General features: G+C 42.2%; 1 protein-coding gene across 1 annotated transcript in view; it reads right to left on the bottom strand.

Moving 5' to 3' along the window:
- Positions 1-20,997, bottom strand: part of DNAH8 (dynein axonemal heavy chain 8) — a 577,557-nt gene that overhangs the window by 404,825 nt on the left and 151,735 nt on the right. The window contains exons 20-22 of the mRNA XM_074949111.1: positions 15,404-15,523; positions 7,461-7,602; positions 2,300-2,415 (exon numbers count right to left, since the gene is read on the bottom strand). Of these exons, the coding sequence (XP_074805212.1) occupies positions 2,300-2,415; positions 7,461-7,602; positions 15,404-15,523 (378 nt within the window). The remainder of the gene's footprint in view (positions 1-2,299; positions 2,416-7,460; positions 7,603-15,403; positions 15,524-20,997) is intronic.

Below are 20,997 nucleotides of genomic sequence, written 5' to 3'. Positions count from 1 at the left end.
GGGTTCCTGAGAAAGCATTGTTTGGAAACATCTTTCCCCCAAAAAATCCTCCCAACCTTTACACCCTACTTTTTGGGGAAGGTTCAGTAAAAATCCTCACCAATTTGCATAGGTGACCACAGACCCAAGCCCTTGGATCTTAGAACAATGAAAAAAAGCATTCAGTTCTTGAAAAGAAACATTTTAATAGAAGAAACAGTAAAAAGAAAAGGATCACCTCTGTAAGATCAGGATGGTAAATACCTTACAGGATAATTAGATTCAAAACATAGAGAATCCCTCTAGGCAAAACCTTAGGTTACAAAAAGACACACAGACAGGAATATTCATTCTATTCAGCACAACTTATTTTCTCAGCCATTTAAAGAAATCATAATCTAACGCATATCAAGCTAGATTACTTACTAAATTCTAAGACTCCATTCCTGTTCTGTCCCTGGCAAAAGCCTCACCCAGACAGACACAGACCCTTTGATGTTCTCCCTCTTCCCAGCTTTTGAAAGTATCTTGTCTCCTCATTGGTCATTTTGGTCTGGTGCCAGTGAGGTTATCCAAGCTTCTTAACCCTTTACAGGTGAAAGGGTTTTTTCCTCTGGCCAGGAGGGATTTAAAGGCAGTTAGCCTTCCCTTTATATTTATGACAGTAGCAGATTTAGAAAGAGAATTTCTCACTGCATAGTAACCATGAGGTAAACCGCATGGGGAGTTCTGACTCAGGCCACTTGAAGTGAGAAAGAACTGAGAGGGGTCAAAGCAGTGCTGTGCTTAAATAGCCTTGGTAAGGACCACCAGGAAGTGCACAGTGCATGCACCACACTGACGCATATTACTATAGAAAACTGTCCAGCTCTGGGACATGCACTTATTTGAGTGGAATACGTGTGAACCGTCAAAGAAGAATAGCCCATATGTACCACAAAAGTGGGAGATGCTGGGCTACAGAAAGCATTAATATTAGGAATTCCCTTGGTCTCCTGAAAACCTTCCAGAATAGCCTCTCCCTTCCAGAACTGCTGCTAGGCCAGAGCTAGAAGGAGAGAAATAGTCCTCCCCCGCCACACCCCCACAGAAAGAACCCACCCACCCTGCTTGGAAGAGGGCACAAAGATAAATCCCGAGAAAACTCAGTTTGCCTTGATAAGAACAGGCTCTAAATGGGGTATGTCTAACCAGCACACTAAGCCTGGGCTCTGACTCAGTTTTGAGCCTAAGCCCCCCTTCCATTCACACATAAATCATTCTGACTCTGGTCAGCAAGCACTCACAACCCAGGTACTAGGACTCTGCAGGGCAGCGGGGAGTCAGAAACTCAGTCTTGCTGTGATTCAAGTCCAAGCACTGTCACTTTGCAGTCTGGACACAGGTCAAGCAGTAGACCTGAGTCAGAAGGTCTCCATAGCACAGTATGGACACATTAGCACAGCTCTTAGACCTGTGTCCAGCACCTGAAAACACAGTTTACAAAGTAGTCTGGATGCTCATATGCAGGCTTGGAAACACCAAATCCACATGTCAAAGACCTGGGCTTAATGCGCAGTGTAGGCATACCCAATATGATTGCAGTAAGTAGGATGCCATCAAGAGGAACCAGCATTCATTTTGGGGATAAAAATCACAAGAATCTTGTGTCAATCTCTGAAGAAAGGAACAAAGGCAGGAAAGTCTAACAGTACTGGACTAAAGAAGTTCACAGAAAAATATCATTCAATCCACAGGACCCATGAGCGCCATGCACCTGTACACAACCCAGTCACCATTCACCACAACACATTACCACTCACCTGCACCCAGCAGCTGTAACTCCTGGAACTATCATTAGCATTTAAGTTAGCACTTAAGCTTCAACTCCCTTCACAGTGGGAGATGAAAAAGAAGGTGGGTGCCTTCCTACACTGTCTGCCAGAAAAATATAGGGGTGGACTTTCTGAAATGAAGGAGGCAGTGGGGAAATGAAGAGGAGGATGGGTAGTTGGTTGTACTGTGAGGAAGAGAATGTGGGTTTGCCTGCACTAGAGGAAGCCTGTCTGTTATGGCCTCTTATTATAGCACAACATCTTGCGCTGTTGCCCAATCAGTACATCTCTGGCTCCCTTACTTACTGAAAAACTGATTAATGAAAGCCATGCTGCAGCATATAATACATTCTTTGAAAGATAAGACATTTTTAACCTTATGAACTACAGTCAGAAGTTGTGTGGTGGCTTCAGTTACTCAGTTACTAAAAATTAAGCATTTTCTGTTCAGATCTAAAAACTTTTGTTATGAAATTCATACATTTTCTCTTTTTATAATGAAGTACCTTTCTAAACTCATCTTCTTTCTCATTGTCCTCAGCATCCTCACTAAGAATACCTGAAGAACCATCAGTATCTCCCTCCTCTCCATCACCTCCAAATGCCACATGTTTCCCTTTTACTGTAAATAAAAAACAATTAGAAGACAATAAAACTAAAACAGACTAGAGTTATAACAAATATTAAATTATTTAACTGTATTTCTTGTAACTTGAAGATTATATTCTGCTTTAGAGCATGCTGGAGTCAATGGAAATCATTCCATTCACTTTAATGGGAGTTGAAACAGGTGTTTGATTTTCTCTTCACACCTATGGCACATGGTGCTTTGTTAGCTTAAGGGTAACATATACATATATATACACACATGCATACACACTGAAGTGAGGTGATGTCCATTTGCTAAATTACAGAGCAATTTCAAAAATTTCTGATTGCCTCACTGCCCTTGGCCTTCTAAACTTCTTCCTTAGGGCTTATTTTAATATTCCAAATCCCATCAAACAACTACCATTTTTAAAAGATTAACCTGCCACCAAAATATTTCCTCCTTCTTCCCTAAAATGTGCCCCTTGTTGAAATGAAATACAGAAGGACATCGATTTTAAGGCCAGAAGGGACCACTATGATCATCTACTCCGACCTCCTGCATAACAAAGACTTAAAGGCACCTTTTATTTTTGCAATACATGCAGGCATAGTCAACTACAGAAACCATGACCTTCACCCCAAACCGTACTTCTACGTGTCCATCAACAAGCCCACCTATAGGCTTCCCCCTGAACCGATCCAAATCCTTCTGCTGGAAACAGGGGAAGACCAGGCTCCTTGTCATGTGATTCTTAATACCCACTTAACAACTTGAGAAGGGACTATGGATATTATTCTCTTAAAGGTGGAGGGGAAAAAATGTTTTCAGGGAATTGAATCCCCAGTGATTTCTGACTGGAGATGGCCTTGACACTCCTCCCTAACTTGAGGAGAACGGTTATGTCCTTGTGGCAGTATCAGGGGAGGAGTATCAGCTGGTGTTGGAAGACACAAAGATCTCCACAAATCTCCAGATTCTGAGCTAAGCTAAGCAAGGGTCCCAGCGATGCAAGGGTCCATAGGCTGAGAACAATTGTGACAGAGCTCCCCTACTGGAGCTCCTGAGTTCATCTCCTCACAGATAGAGCACCTTATCATCTTTTGCTTCCAAGCAAGGTGATGAAAATGGAAGAAAGGTACTCCACCTTGTTCAAGTAAAGAATCTTTTTTAAACAATTGCCTCAAGAAAAGGCAAAAGGCAAAGAGAGTGATGCTGCATACTACTTCTAGAGTTTGGCTTTAAAAGCTGGGAAATGGAAAGGAAAGGAAGGAGACCTCATTTACTGGTCTGGAGGTGGATAATGGTGTGGCCAAGTCCCAGAGCCTTCATAGAGAAGTTTGATCTACTTCCAGGATACGCTGCAACAGAGATATAACATGGATATGTCTCAAACTGGGAAAGAAGTTAGAATGCAGAAAGCCCAAATATGTGTCCTAATACGAAGAAGGAAGGCAGACCAGCCCATCTTAGACCTCAGAACATTTAATTCCTTCATCATGAAGTTCAGATTCCACACGGTGACCCTTGCATCCATAATTCCTTCGCTATCCACCCTAGATTGGTTCAGCAGTCTTGACCTCAAATATGCATATATTCATACATTGATCATACCTCCACATCGCAAATACCTCTGTTTCCTGGTAGGGGAAGATTGCTAACAGTACAGGATCCTCCTCTATGACCTTTCTACTGCTCGTCAGGTATCAATATGCCTCTCAGTCATGGCAGAGCATTTAAGATTGCAAGATTCACATATAGCTCTGTGTGGATGACTCGCTAATAGCTTCATTTCATAGAATCATAGGACTGGAGAAGACCTCGAGAGGTTGTCTAGTCCAGTCCCCTGCACTCATGGCAGGACTAAGTATTATCTAGACCAGTAGTTCTCAAAGCCGGTCCGCCGCTTGTTCAGGGAAAGCTCCTGGAGGGCCGGACCGGTTTGTTTACCTGCCACGTCCGCAGATTCGGCCGATCGCGGCTCCCACTGGCCACGGTTCGCTGCTCCAGGCCAATGGGGGCTACGGGAAGGGCAACCAGCACATCCCTTGGCCCGCGCCGCTTCCCACAGCCCCCATTGGCCTGGAGCAGCGAACTGCAGCCAGTGGGAGCCACGATCGGCCGAACCTGCAGACGCGGCAGGTGAACAAACCAGTCCAGCCGCCAGGGGCTTTCCCTGAACAAGCAGTGGACCGGCTTTGAGAACCACTGATCTAGACCATCCCTGACAGGTATTTGTCTAACCTGCTCTTAAAAATCTCCAATGATGGAGATTCCACAACTTCCCTAGGCAATTTATTCCAGCGCTTAACCACCCTCACAGTTAGGAAGTTTTTCCTAATGTCTAACCTAAACCTCCCTTGCTGCAATTCAAGACCAATGCTTCTTGTCCTATCCTCAGCGGTTAAGAACAACAATTTTTCTCCCTCCTCCTTGTAACAACCTTTTATATACTTGAAAACTGTAATCTGTCCCCTCTCAGTCCTCTCTTTTCCAGACTAAACAAACCCAGTTTTTTCAATCGTCTCTCAGAGGTCATGTTTTCTAGACCTTTAATCATTTTTGTTGCTTTTCTCTGGACTTTCTCCAATTTGTCCACATCTTTCCTGAAATGTGGTGCCCAGAACTGGACACAATACTCCAGTTGAGGCCTAACCAGTGCAGAGTAGAGAAGAAGAATTCCTTCTCGGGTCTTGCTTACAACACTCCTGCTAATACATCCCAGAATGAGGTTTGCTTTTTTTTGCAACAGTTGACTCATATTTAGCTTATGATCCACTATGACCCCCCAGATCCCTTTCTGCAGTACTCCTTCCTAGGCAGTCATTTCCCATTTTGTATGTGTGCAACTGATTGTTTCTTCCTAAATTGAAAGAATCCCTGACCATCAACATGGACTGTGCTTTAATTCTTTTTGAGAAACCAGATCTCAGAATAGGTTGGAAGAAGTCACATCTCTTCCTACACAGCAGATCCATTTCATTGAAGCAATTTTAGATTCCCAAATTGGAAGAGCCTTCCCTCCAGAAGAAAATTTCCTAAAGATTCAGTCTGCCAATGAACCTCCAAGAGACTCAAACCAGATAGATATGTTCCTCTTCAGACTGATGGGCCTCAGGGCTTCAGCAACATTTGTAACTCTATACACTCACTTCAGAATGAGATTATTACAGCATTGGCTAGCAAGAAATTAGCAGCCAAGTCATTTGCATAAAGTTGTCTCTTCCAAAAGAAATGCTATTTTCATTTAAATGGTGGATACAGAGAAGCAACATTCTGAGGAGGGTGTCATTCAATCCTCCACTCCATCAGCTACTATCACTTCATATGCATTCAACTTAGGATGGGGTGGTCAGTTCAGCGAACACAGTCATTGGAACCACTTTGAGAAATATCTACATATCAGCATGGTGGGGCAAAGGGCAGTCTAACAAAGTCTCAAATCTTTTCTACCTCACCTACAAGACTTAGTAATTGAAGTAGTAAGTGACAACGCGGTAGCTATGTTCTGTATAAACAAACAGGGAGGAGCTCATTCTTTACAGTTCTGCAAGGAGGCTATTATATAATAGGACTGGTGCATTCATCACAGCATTTACGCATAGCATTCCATCTAGAACAGAGGTGGGCAAACTATGGCCCCTGGGCCACATCCGGCCCATGGGACGCTCCTGCCCGGCCCCTGAGCTCCTGGCCCAGGAGGCTAGCCCCCAGCCCCTCCCCTGTTGTTCCCCCTCCCCTGCAGCCTCAGCTCACTGCGCCGCCAGCACAATGCTCTGGGCGGTGGGGCTGTGAGCTCTTGCCAGGCAGTGCAGCTGCAGAGCGGTCGCATGGCTGGCTCCAGCCAGGCGGCACAGCTGCCTGTCCTGGTGCTCTGGGCAGCACAGCTGTAGCACCACCAGCCACCCGTGCTCCAGGCAGCGTGGTAAGGGGGCAGGGAGCAGGGGGTGTTGGATAGAGGGCAGGGCAGTTCGGAGGGGTGGTCAGGGGCAGGGGGGTGGATAGTGGTTGGGGCAGTCAGAGGGCGGGGAACACGGGGTTGAATGGGGGCAGGGGTCCCAGCGGGGCAGTCGGGGGGGGGGTTGGATGGGATGGCGGGGGGCAGTCGGGGCAGGGGTTCCGGGGACAGTCAGGGGACAGGAAGCAAGGGGGGTGGATGGGTCCCAGGGGGGCCATCAGGGGACAGGGAACGGGGAGGGGGGTTGGATGGGGTAGGAATCCGGGGGGGGGGGGCTGTCAGGGGGCAAGAAGCAGGGAGGGGTCAGATGGGGGCAGGGGCCAGGCCACGCCTGGCTGTTTCGGGAGGCACAGCCTCCCCTAAGCGGCCCTCCATACAATTTCAGAAACCCAATGTGGCCCTCAGGCCAAAAAGTTTGCCCGCCCCTGATCTAGAAGGAAAAGACAATATTTGGCAGATCATCTCAACAAGGATGGGGAAGAAATACAAGAATGGTCCCTGAAAAAAGACACAAAAAAACCTGCTGTCTGAGGCACCCAGAAATAGATCTTTTCACAAAAAAAAAAATGCAAAATGCCCAAGGTTCTGCTCTGTGATTCAGTGCTACTTCCCATTAATGATGAATGAGGAAAGAAGCTGTGCAGACAGAAAATTATCAAGTAAGAAATATCTTATTCTGTTAGCAGCTTCTCTCTTCATTCAACCCACCCTGGTAGTTCAGTAAATAATCAGAATACAAATTCAATTTTTTCTCAAAAGGAAGATTTAGACATATAATTGTTTTAACATTAATTAATATATCAAGTTGTTGTCTTAATGATAATAATAGGTTGCTGGAGTATTTCCAGTTTTGAAAGGACTGGCAGTCTGAACTGAAAGGTGGGGCTTAGTCCTGGAGTCCGAGCAAAAATGTTGGACTGCATCCGAATTCAATAGGTGGGGGACATTAACTCATTAGTGAGGAATGCGAAGAGAAGCCATGCAACAGAAGAAGGGGTTGAAGGCAGAGGTCTAAAATAACCCTCTTTTCTGGAAAGAAATTCTACTGTCAGATACTCTCTCTTTTCTCAAAAACTTAGAGTAGAAATTGCTTAACATAAGTACACATACTAATAAGTACCTGGCAATGAATACTTTTTAAAAGTTTTCTTAGAATCTTTAATTTCATAAATCGTCTCAAATATAGATATCAGCTCCTGGACAGCATCTTCTATGTGCATACTTTTGTGGTTCAATATTTCAGCCCATTCTTTGGTGTAAGTCTGTTAAAATATATACAGTCAGTTACCTTAATACAGATTGTTACTTGGACATATGTTTAGTACACTGAATATGAATTTAATAAGGGTAAAGGAACACACAAAATTAATGATCTTGCTCTCAGATCATCTTTTCTAAAAGGTGCTATTGCAATAGGAAAATATTTTAAAAGTGTATTTACTGCTAATGAATGTTAGCCAACTGAAAGCCTCAGAGATTGGAGAGTTTTTTCTTTTTTTACAAAACAAGAAAGTATGAATAGCAGTGCAAGCTTCTCTTCATTGACTGTCAAGTGCCTTGACCCTGATCTGCAGGGATCCTCCCTAGGGTTTGAGGGGGAAATCAAGGGATTGGATGGAGAAATGTAATCCTCATATTTACTAGAGCATGTTCTGTTTGAAATATGAAATACTTTATTAAATTTGGATAACAAAACAACTTAATTCCATCATAAAATACTAACTATATGCTAGAACTAAAAGTTACTTGTAATATATGCACCTTTTAATGTAAGGATTTCTACTAAATATTGGTTGGGACTTTTAAAAGAACTTAATTTGGGCTCCTGATTCCTTTAAGCTCCTTGGAAAAAAATCACACCTTAAACAGTATTTCATGTGCTGTTATTAATCTCAAAATAAATAAATAAATACATTACTGATCCCTGAACTGAATGTATCACACAATCCTTTACATTAATGTTAATGCACACAGACATTTTTTCTGTGTAGGTACTTGCAGGCAGTGACAAAGTCACCTCTTGACCTTCTTTTTATAAACTAATAAATTGTGCTCCTTAAACATCTAATTGAAATGCAGTGCTCCCCAAAGCATTAGGCATACTTGCCTAAAGATATACAAACAAGGCCTCTTATGCATTCTCCAGAGTTTCACTTTTCAGTGTCTTTTATGGTTGCAGACAAAACCTTAAAAACAAGACCTTGAGTGTAAAGGAAGCAACAATGTGTGCCTGAATTTACAGAGAGCCTGGAATAATAGTTCTGAGGCATGAAATGCCCTATTGCTTTTAACGAATGCTAACTTAGGTGCCAGTGATGACATTTTAAATATCAACATTGTTTATATTTCCCTGCTCAAAGCATGTAAGAAAAAAGAGGATGCATCATATTACAAAGACTTAAAATATGGCTATGTCATTAAAGCCACGTCAGGGCTAAAAGGGGTTGTGATTGGTTTAATTTTCTCAGCTTTCTAAAGTTTAGAAAACACTGATGTAAAGATTTTTTTTCCAGCTCTCAAATCTTTCCTGTGGCTCATCTCTGAACCCTCTCAGGTGTAATCAGTTTCCACAGTAGCAAGCAAAAAGGTGGTTCATCTAATATATATGGACAACTCATCTTGAAGAACCACAGTAACTGTAAGGTAAGTAACAGTTTCTTCTTTGAGTGCTTGCCCAATATATGTATTTCATTGATGGTGAGTCACAAGTAGCAACCTAATCCTCCTAAAGATGTAAGATGGCCAGGCCAAAACAAGTTTCAGATTGCAATATTTCTACTACGGCTGTGTAAATATATGTATTGAATGCAAAGTAGTCATCCTACATATTTCTGCTAAGGGCATACTTCTCAAAAAAGTTGTATTAATGTATGTGGATTATAGGGACTCAGAATTAAAGGTGTTAACATGACTCTCTTACTGTCCAATATTAAACAGTGCTAAACAAGGTTCGGGGTTCGATATACCGAGACCTCAGCCTGCTTAGTACCATGGCAAACATATTTAAAAATATAGGGGAAAAAAGGAAAAAGTTAAAGCATTTGAAATGTAAAGTATTAAGTAAGGCTTTCATTTTAACAGTATCTCTTTATTCCCATTCCCTTCAGCTATAAAGAGTCAGCTAGAAGGAAAAAAAATCTCTTATTTAACAGTCTCTTAGATTATATTAATGATGGTCATAGATGTCCTTTGGGAAGGAAAGAGAAGTTAGTTGAGATGGGCTGGAGCTGTTGTCATTGCTGTTGTTGTTGAAGTCTGATCCTGTTTTCTAGAAGACAAGACAAATACACACTAGAGGGAAGAGAAAAGAACAGCAAAGATAGAAAATGCAGCTACTATTTCTGGTGTTGACTCTTACTTGTAACCTTACTCCTGGAGAAACAGGCATGGCACATGATCTTATTAGCCACTCAAACATGGCAAACTTGTTCCAGTATTGAGGTGTTTAGGTCATTGCTTTTAGCTGTGTTTCTCTAGTCAGAAGCTTACAGGAGTGTTGCAAAATATAAGGTCCTGGCTGGCTAAGACGGACTCTTATTAGACAGAAGGCAAAAGGAGAAGGATAGGAAAGAGAAGATATAAGGTGTGGGGAAAGGACACACTGGGAGCAGACGGTGAGTTACAAAGTCTCACATGCCAAGTGTTGTTCAGAATTTAGTCAACATTAGTGGAGATGGCAATGTCATCTGGTTCCCCCTCTCTCTGGCCCAGTTTGGTCAGAATCAGAATGATAAAGCCACAACAATGTTAAGATGGTTCCAAAAGATGGGTGGGGGGTGGCAGATATAATGATAAAGATCACTCTTTCCCCATCCAGTGTAAGGCCCCATAGATCTAGGACCCAGGCTTATAGAGCTACAAGGCAGTTAACATCTCCAAGCTGCTAACCAACAGCAGCTGTACCCAATCTGCGTGCTACATCCCATGACTTGCTGTGGACAGAGATCATGGGAAGTTCCACTTCAAAGGTTTGGTGGGGAGCAGCCCCAGGGCCCCTGATTGGCTTCCTGCCCTATATAAACCCAAGGGGCATTCCAGGAAGCATCCAGACAACAGAATGGAGCTTCTGTAGCTGCAATGACTGTTCCTATTCTATGCTCTTGAATTCCTAGCTTAACCTCAGCTTGTTTTAGCCTTCGCTTCAAGACTCAGACCCTGAAACCTGACTTCGACTCTGATGCTTGGTATATGGTCTGGAACTGTGTATGGACCCCTCGGCTACTCCTAGCCTCAGGTTTGCCCCTGCTTTGACCCTTAGCCCTAACTGCCCTTATTGGGATCCTAACAGACAGCACTGTGGAGCCAGCTTTTCCCCCAAAGTCTCTTCCTGAGGATCCCAAACAGGTAGTAGATGGAACAGCCTATCCCCTCATTATTTTGTTCACAAGTGAAACCTAGTTTCCAACACACCAATTTTGATCCACTGATTACTGGTCTCACCTTTCTCTATAATTCTACTCTAAAGGACTCTACTGTAATTCAAGGACTGTGTTAAGATCTTTCCTGGTAAACAAGTGCTTGGCTAGCTGGTTCTTGCTCACATGCTCAGAGTGTAACTGAGCACGATGTGTGTGGTCAGGAAGGAATTTTCCTCCAGGTCACATTTGCAGTGACCTGGGAGCGTGGCGGGTTGCCTCTCTCTGCAGCATGTGGGTGCAGTTCACCAGCCAGAATTATCTGGGTATCTCACTTAATCTCCCTGCCACTGCAAGCGCCGTGGGCACTGGTGCACCTCAGTACCTCCTATTATCTGCCTATGGCACGTAATAGTCTAGTCTCCTGTGGGTTGTAATACTTTGGTCTCATTTCAGTTGTTGAGATTAATACACAGGTATTAATACACAGGTGGCCTGTGATATACATAAGGTCAGACTAGATGATCTAATGGTCCCTTCTGCCCTTAAAGCATAAGGATATGCCCACACTGAAAAAAAACAAACAAACAAAAAAAAAATTAGTGGATGTGAGTCTCAGTGCCTGGGTCAACTGACTTGGGCTCACCGGGCTCATGCAACAGGGCTAAAAATAGCAATGTAGACATTCAGGCTCAGGTTAGAGCCCAGTCTCTAAGATCCATCTGCTCGCCAAAGACTAAATCTCCTAAATCATGGAATTTCTCCTGGGGCGGGTAAGTGTTTGCTGCTGTTGCATCCAGGACTGCTCCTATGAAATGTATTTTTTGAATGGGGACTAGAATCAATTTTCCTGGTTGACCCTTACTCCCAGGGAGACAAAAAAATTAAGCATCTGTTAAATGATGTTGACCACCCGTTGAGGAGCCAGTCACCAAGGTATGGATAAACTGACTTCTCACTTTCTTAGGTAGTATGCTACTACAGGCATTTGTTGAATACTCTCATTACTATGCGTAATCCAAAAGTTTGTACTGGTAATGGGAATTGCTGACTTGAAACCTCAGATATCTTTTCTGTGGGCAGGATGGAAGTAGTACTATGAAAATATAAATCTTGAAGATAGAGAACAGAGTACCAGTCCTGTGGATCCAGGGAAAGAATTATTGAAGCCTGAGTTACCTGGACTTGAGTCTGTGGATGAAGCCATTAAGCTGTCTCAAGTCCAGAATTGGGCACCAGACCCCCTATTTCTTTGGTATCAGAAAACAGGAGTAAAACCATTCCCCTCTAAATTCTGATGGAACTACTTCTACTGTACCAAGAGCTAGAAGCTATCATACTTCCTGATATAGGATTCTTTTGTAGAGGGATGGGAAAGAGGAGTGGGAGGTGAGAAAGGTGTGAAACTGAATGGAATATCCCAGTTCTGTTATCTCCAAAACCCAACCGTCTGTCGTTATGGTAATCCAAACCCCATGAAAATGAAAAAGGCAGTTCCCAAAAGGTAGGGAAATAACAGGTAGGTCTACTCAAAGTTGCACAGAACTCCTGAGTGACAAGTCAAATTTCCTGCCTTGAGGACGTAGCTGGATGTACAGATGACACAGAGAATGCTGATGGGTTTTCTCCTCTAGAACCTCTGAAGTTTTCTTGGAAAGCTAGAAGATCTGTGCTGCAGGTAATAAGATTCACTTGGATAAGAGTGGTGTCAAGCTGGCTTCCTCTTTGAAGCAGGAATATATACTCCCAAGGATCTCAGACTTGCACAGGAGTCCTTCAAAGAATGTAAGGCCTCATCAGTCTTGGAACTGAATAAATTACATCTCTCAAAAGGCAAGTATCAAGGTTCCTTCCCCACTCTGAACTCTAGGGTACAGATGTGGGGACCTGCATGAAAACCCCCTAAGCTTATTTTTACCAGCTTAGGTTAAAACTTCCCCAAGGTACAAACTATTTTACCTTTTGCCCTTGGACTTTATCTCTGCCACCACCAAGCGTCTAACAGATATATAACCGGGAAAGAGCCCGCTTGGAAATGTCTTTCCCCCAAAAATTCTCCCCAAACCCTACACCCCCTTTCCTGGGGAAGGCTTGATAAAAATCCTCACCAATTTGCATAGGTGAACACAGACCCAAACCCTTGGATCTTAAGAACAATGAAAAAGCAATCAGGTTCTTAAAAGAAGAATTTTAATAGAAGAAAAAGTAAAAGAATCACCTCTGTAAAATCAGGATGGTAAATACCTTACAGGGTAAGTAGATTCAAAACATAAAGAATCCCTCTAGGCAAAACCTTAAGTTACAAAAAGACACAAAAACAGGAGTATCCATTCCATTCAGCACAGCTTATTTTCTCAGCCATTTAAACAAACAGAATCTAATGCATATCTAGCGAGATTACTTACTAAATTCTAAGACTCCATTCCTTTCTGTTCCCGGCAAAAGCATCACACAGACAGAGAGAGCCTTTGTTTCTCCCCCCCCTCCAGCTTTTGAAAGTATCTCATCTCCTCATTGGTCATTTTGGTCAGGTGCCAGCGAGGTTATCCTAGCTTCTTAACCCTTTACAGGTGAAAGGGTTTTCCCTCCAGCCAGGAGGGATTTAAAGGTGTTTACCCTTCCCTTTATATTTATGACAGCAGGTCTTCTACCGTAACCTGTATCTCCTAAGAATGCAGGAAGCTTGGAGCCAAATGATTGTACCATGGAGATCAACACTGCTATATCCAACACATCAAGAGCTGCCTGAAGGGAAGGATGTACTACTAGTTGACTTTCTGAAATTAAATATTCTTTCCTGCAGTCCTGTGGGACTTTATCAGTGAATTTGGAGATATTGTCATAGTTAAAATAGTCATATTTGCCCAATAATGCCTGCTAATTGACAATTCTCATTTGCAGGTTTGGCTGAAAATTTAGTACTGAAGGCATCAGTACCAGGTGCTTCAGTTCCACACGACTGGTACCTGGCAATTTTTTACACTCTGAGGAGACCAGTACGAAGGTTCAGTGTCCAAAGCTTGAGTAAGTTGCAAAGGGACCCTTTCTGGGCCTCGTGATATCCTTCTCCAAGGCCAAAGCGGGAGCTCAGTTTTTTTGAGAGTCTTGTGAGAGAGACTTAGGGGAAGAGATCTAGCTGTCAGAATTTTTCTTTATTCCCATGCACCGCGAGTCATTACCAATTGAGGAGGAAGCTTATTTTAATGACTTCCTGTCACTTCATCAGTGCAGTCCTCTGATGTGGAGCACTTTAGACAATTGCTCCAGATTTTCAGCCCCAGTGACTCCAGGGCTTGAAGATGGATGAATTGATTTCTCAATCAAAAACATCTTCTGGTGTGCTCCTCTAGCTTTTGGTGTTCTCTTTGAGAAAGACTTACAAATTGAACACCTGTCAATGTGGCCTTCTCCTAGACATGGAAGGCACTTAGTGTGCCTATCCTTGAAAGGCATAAATGCCTCACAGAAAGGGGCTATTCTTAAATTTTCATGGGGCTGAGGTATCTATAGGTAAAATATAATTATTTTCAACTGCCTTTACTCTGTCCAGGATGGAATGAGGATGTTGCCATATCTCTTTCACCAACCTGTCCAGAACAGGGTTCAAAGGCACTGCAAATATATTCAGTGGAGGAACTACTTGACAGTGAATAAAGAAAAGCCAGTGACTCTAGTGATCCATTCTAGAAACTGAAGCCAGATATGCTCGTTGTCCTCTTACCATAAGGATATTTTCTGATCTATGAATACTTAGTGTCTTTCGTATTTTAAAAAAAAAATCAGTTTTAATCATTCCAATTTGAGTGTGTCTCAATCTCAAGCAGGCCCTGAAGAATGATACACCAATGTGGAGATAAGAGAGAGCCTTTACTGCCAGAGCTCATGCCAACACCAACTACACAGAAACCATCATTACAAGTAGCAGCAACACCAACTTTTTCACAGGCACCAAAATCTGAAGCGTGGGTTTGCCATAAAGAAGGAATGGCAACATGAGGTTTAATGCAGTGAACTTCCAGTTAACAACTCAGGATTCCGCAGATCTAGCAAGGAAATAATCTGTACTGCTAAAATGCCTGAGCTGTAACTGCCTCATGTTACCATTTCTTCTATTATCTGCCTTCTTTTCTTCTCACATCTAACTACAGAACAGTAAAGAAAAAAAGAACTCAAGTAAAAAGACTAAAGGGAAAGTGATAAGTCTGGTTTTTTAAAACTTGATTGAAAGACTTTGCCCCTCTTTGTGTCTCAATAACTGAAATAATAATATTTAATGTAAGGATTCTACTGTAAGGTGGAGAAGACCAGACATATGACAAAAATAATTAAGTTGACAAAGCTAGTAGCTGTAGACCTCAATAAAAAATAGGCGTATGCATGCCATATACTAGTGATAGTTACATAAATTCAAATTCTATGCAATATTGTAATCCCAGTAGATCAAAGACATAGACCAAGGACTATAACTATAAAAGAATATATTTACCTTTGCAAAACGGGTAAAGTTATTCAAAATGAAATATTTTAATCAGAAAGAAAATACAAGTATGGTTAACACTTATTAAAAATAACAATATTCATTATTTTGTGTTGCTCCAGAGAGGGAAAATCCCTCTTCTAGATAAAAAAAAAGTATTATTTAATCATTATTTTCGAATGTACACAAAACACAAGGATTCACAATCTTAGAATGTAAAATGATGTATACCTCATTGCGTGCCAGCATATCCTCCATTTTGATAGGACCATCCTCTGGCAGGACAATTAAAACAGTATTTGATATGTCTTTCATTATTAAATCAATCTGCATTTCACATAAGTCATTAACCTAAAGAAAAGCAAAATGTAATTAACACTACATTTATACCTCTAAAGTGTTTATGCACCATTATTATTTATATCATGCCATCAGTATACCCTGGGTTTTACAGACAAATACTGTCAGTTCCTTGCCCCCACGAATCTACAATGTAAGGGCTGAGCCTACAAGGGGCTGAGTGCTCAGAAATGCTGAACTCCCTCTACTCCCATTGACTTTAATAAGAGCCAAATTAATACACAGCTTCTCTCAGGAGATACTCAGCATCTTGCAGGATCAGGCATTGAATAAGACAATACAGCAAGGGATAATAATAAACTAAGGATAAGAGAAGTATAGACAGCTACAACCCTGAAAGATAAACCTATCCTGGCCAGTGTGAGGTTTGTGCTCCCTATCACAGTAACCAAAACAGCAACATCTACCTGAGTCTGCAGATAACCTGAAATAATAGTTCTGAAACATATGAACTCTCCCACAGATCTCAAGGAGGTTTTACTCTGAGACCCACTATTCTGGGAGGCCTGGCAAAACCACACCAAAGATTGATGTGTAGCAAGAGAAGAATACAATGGGCACAGACCACAGACCCAAACAGATACTTACTCCAACAGCTGGGGTGTATTTGTGGGTGGGGTGCTGACATGCCTAATTCTCTAGGGGGCTGAGGGAAAAGTGCCCCTGGTGCTCCTGAGAAATGCTTTGAGGTCCACACATAGTGGGCTGATTGTCTGCTGAGGTTGCTGGCCAGGTCATTGTCCAGGTTTGGTAGATAAGAGCTATAGCTGTCACCTACTGTTTCTAAAATCTTGAGGCTTCAAGGCAGAGAGGAGCTGACTATGCCCTCCTTTGCTATGTGACATGATATATGATAGTGGTGTTGTCTCTCAAGATTTGTGAAGAGAGAGGCCCAACATTTGATTTAAAAATACCTTCTAAATTAGACAGATTTCATTGAGCTCCAGGATATTTTTACAGAGGGATTCTTGGGAGTAGAGGTTTTCTGCAGCTCTATGTCTTTAAGAGTCCCAGATGAGCATCCCACATTACCCACAGTACAGCTGACGGGGACCATGAAGGGGGATGGAAGACATCATGGAGTGGAATTGGATGGTGTAATCTTGTTTGCTTATTGAGAATCTGGTTGTGGTAATCCCTCTCAATGCAGCAAGGAAATAAAGAAAGGTACTTGTCAAAAAAGTAAGGCAGTCCACAGGAGATTCCTTATTAGCCCTTGTCTTAACAGAAACAGAAGAAGTGACCACAGAACTAAAAGTTAATGGTAGCTTAGGTACAAGTGATCATTACTTGATCACATGTGCAAGCAGAATAAAGTCCAGAACAATAATACATATACTTGGTATTATAATAAGGCTAATTTTATAAAGCTGAAAACAATTATAAACCAAATCACTTGGGAGAAAGAATTTAATCAGAAGAATAGGAATGATAATTGGGCATCAATTAAGAACACTTTACTAGATGCCCAAAAAGCCACAGTCCTACAACTGAGGAAGAAGGCTACGCTCATTAAAAAATCAACCTGGTTTAGAAGGGAAGTGAAGGCAGCCATATACAGAGATAGATATATTTGGAAGAAACGGGAAGTTGATAGTAATTAATATAAATCATAGGTCAGGAATTATAGACAATTCATAAGGGAAGAAGAGGGACACAAGGAGAACTCTGTGGCCAACAGAGTTAAGGACAAGGAGTTTTTAAAGGAATAGACTATAGAGTTATAACAAATTAAAAGTTCCTGACAATAGTATTGGTCCATTTCTGGATGGAAATGGTAGCAGTATCACTAACAATGCAGAAAAGGCAGAAGTGTTCATTAAATATTTCTGTTCTCTATTTGAGTAAACAGATGATATAATCTCATCAAATGATTATACTAACACTCTGTTCATTTCAATAGTATCTCTGGAGAATGTTGAGCAGAAACTACTTAACTTAGACATTTTTAAATCAGCAGGGTCAGACAACTTGCAAGAGTTTTTAAAGAGCTGGCCAAGGTGCATGCTGGATTGTTAATGTTGATTTTCAATAAGTCTTGGAGCATTGGGGAAGTTCCAGAAGACTGAAAGAAAGCTACTGTTGTGTCAATTCTTAAAAAGGGTAAATGAGATGACCTAGGTAATTATATGCCATCTTAGCCAGATGCGGATCCTAGGCAAGATAATGGAGCTGCTGATATGGGACTTCATTAATAAAGAATTAAACAAGGCTAATGTAATTAATTCAAGTCAACATGCATTTGTGGAAAATAGATGTCACCAAACTAACTTGAATATCTTGATGAGATTACAAGTTTGATTGATAAAGATAAAAGTGTTGACATAATAGACTTCTGCAAGGCATCTGACTTGGTGATGCACAACATTTTGATTAAAAAACTAGAATGATATAAAATTAACCTGGCACACATTAAATTGACTAAAAATTGACTAGCTGATAGGTCTCAAAATATAACTGTAAATGGGGAATCATCATCGAGCACGACTGTTTCTCATGGGGTCCCAAAGGGATTGGCCTTACGCTATTTAACATTTTTATCAATGACCTGGAAGAAAACATATCATCAATGATAAAGTTTGAAAATGACACAAAAACTGAAGGAATGGTAAATAATGAAGAGAACAGGACACTGATTCAGTGTGATACAGACTGCTTAGTAAACTGAGCACAAGCAAACAATATGTATTTTAATATGGTTAAATGTAAATGTATACATCTAGGAACAAAGCATTTGGGCCATACTTACAGGACTGGGGATTCTATCCTCAGAGGCAGTGACTCTGAAAAAGATTTGGGGACCACAGTCCCCTCTGGCCTTAAACTCTATGAAACTATGAATACTGTAGATGACTCCAGGACAAGATTGCAGTTCCTTGCACTTTGCACATCTGCCAGAAAGAGGAAGTCTTCCTTCAGGTCCAGAAGCTATACCAAAGATCTAATAAACCACCTAAGAAGCTGCAATACTCCAGGAAGAGGCTTTCTTTATCATCTGAATCAGCATCTGCTGCATCAGGAAGGAAGCAGCTAGTTTGATGATCAGGTCAAGAATCATGGACCAGATCTTTCATAGAGTCATAGATTCCAAGATCTGAAGGGACCATTGTGATCATCTTGTCTAACTTGATGTATAACACAGGCCACAGAACTTCCCTAAATAATTCCGAGGGCATATCTTTTAGAAAAATATCCAATCTTGATCTACATGTTGTCAGTGATGGAGAATCCACCACAACCACTGATAAATTGTTGCAATGATTAATTACACATACTGTCAAAAAATATGCCTAATTTTGAGTCTGAATTTGTCTAGCTTCAACTTCCATCCATTTAATCATGTTATACCTTTCTCTACTAGACTGAAGAGCCCATTATTAAATTTGTTCACCATGTAGATACTATGGCCTCACAATTCCACTGTAGTCAAGCAATCTTCCTGATGGTATTCTACCCTAAACCACATGCGAACAGAGAGGAACAGCCCTTTCACTCTTTGGATGTTAGACGGGCCCTACCTTTCTATATACAAAGGACCAAACCATTCCGCAGATCTAGTCAGCTGTTCATAGCGATAGCAGAGAGAATAAAGCGTCTCCCCATCTTCACACAGAGAATTTCATCTTGGATTACTTCATGCACCTGAGCACATTATGAACTCACAAACATCTTGCCCACAGCTAATCTGACAGGTCATTCCACAAGATCTCAGGCCTCCTCTGCCGCCTTCCTAGTGCAAGTCCCTTTTTAGACATCTTCAGAGCAGCAACCTTGTTGTCGGTACACATGCAGTCTTGCAGTCGGCCTGTCCTTGAACACCAAACCCATCTCCTATACACCTACCTTGGAATGGACATGTGCAATCACTCGAAGAAGAAAAACAGATACTAACCTTTCCGTAACTGTTGTTCTTCAAGATGTGTTGCACATATCCATTCCAAAACCCAGCCTCCGTCCCCTTTTATCAAAGGCAGTCAGTAAGAAGAAACTGAAGGGAAGTGGGGTTGGCAGAGCCCTTTATGCTGGCACTATGAACACATGGCACCAGAGGGCCCTTGAGCAGACACAATGGATACCTGGCAACTGTGCTTGGAGCGCACACACATCTACATTGGAATGCACATGTGCAATACATCTCAAAGAACAAGAGCTATGGAAAGGTTAGTAACCATTTTTCCCCTAAATTAATGCTGGGTTCCCTTTCCCTTTTAATAAAACTTCTCTTTTGTTATACACAGACTCAGTGTTTGTGAGTGGGGAAGTATTGCTTATCAGAGGAACCCAGGGGTGGTGGTAAGTTTTCCCAAATTACTGGGTAGGGGCTCAAGCCAGTTCTGTTTTATATTGTTAAGAGGAAACCCTAGATCAGGGATCGGCAACCTTTGGCACATCACCCACCAGGGTAAGCTCCCTGGTGGGCTGGGCCAGTTTGTCTACCTGGCACGTCTGCAGGTTCAGCCGATCACAGTTCCCACTGGCCGCGGTTCGCCGCTCCAGGCCAATGGGGGCTGCAGGAAGCGGCGGCCAGCACATCCCTCGGCTCATGCCACTTCCCGCAGCCCCCATTGGCCTGGAGCAGTGAACTGCGGCCAGTGGGAGCTGCAATCAGACGAACCTGTGGATGCAGCAGGTAAACAAACCGGCCCACCGGGACCTTACCCTAGAGGGCCGCAGGCCAAACGTTGCCGATCCCTGCCCTAGATATTGAACCTGCCCCTTGTTGCTGCCAACTCCACCTGACAGAACGGTTACACTACTATAGGTGTATGTATTAGGGAACCAAATGTGTAACTGATAAGGAATGCCCATAAATTTTCTGTAATTGATTAACTTAATAAATGACAAAATAGACAAGGCACATGTGGTATAGCAGGTGTGTTCTATAATCAATGTGTCAGCAAAACAATTAGGTATGGATTGATGTTTAAGCATTAAGACCTAATTGTGGTCACAGATGTGATAGTAGCGATAAATTAGTTACAAATATCATTGACTTATTGATTCAAAACAAGATGGAGCATGAGAAAGGATTTTTCTTTGTTTTGAACAGTATGCAACCAGGAACGCAACCAGGAAGCTCAGTGCATCATTACAACTGTCACCATGGCCCTAGCTGCAGAGTCCACCACGTCCAGGGAAGCTTGCAGTGCTGAACAAGAGCCAAGGCATCCCTCAGCCATGAGCAACAGACAACTTGATGACAAAGTGGGATATGGCTTCCCAACTGGAGAAGTCATACTGTGACAACAGGGTGTGATGTTTGGCAATCCAGAGTCGTAGACTTGCTGTGGAATAATTTTCTTTTCTGCCAAAATGACCAGGCTTTTTAGCATCTTTGTCCTTGGGGTAGCCTTATTCCTGCCCTGATGACATCTCTCATTCACTGCAGCCACGTCCAATGAGCAGGGGTGGCATGTAGACAGAATTGCTCAGAACCCTGGGATGGAACCTGGTATTTCCATTCC

The sequence above is a fragment of the Natator depressus genome, chromosome 3 (genome assembly GCF_965152275.1).
Source record: "Natator depressus isolate rNatDep1 chromosome 3, rNatDep2.hap1, whole genome shotgun sequence".
NCBI lineage: Eukaryota > Metazoa > Chordata > Testudines > Cheloniidae > Natator > Natator depressus.
The sequence above is the reverse complement of the archived record's forward strand: the minus strand, read 5'-3'. Positions and strand labels throughout refer to the sequence as shown.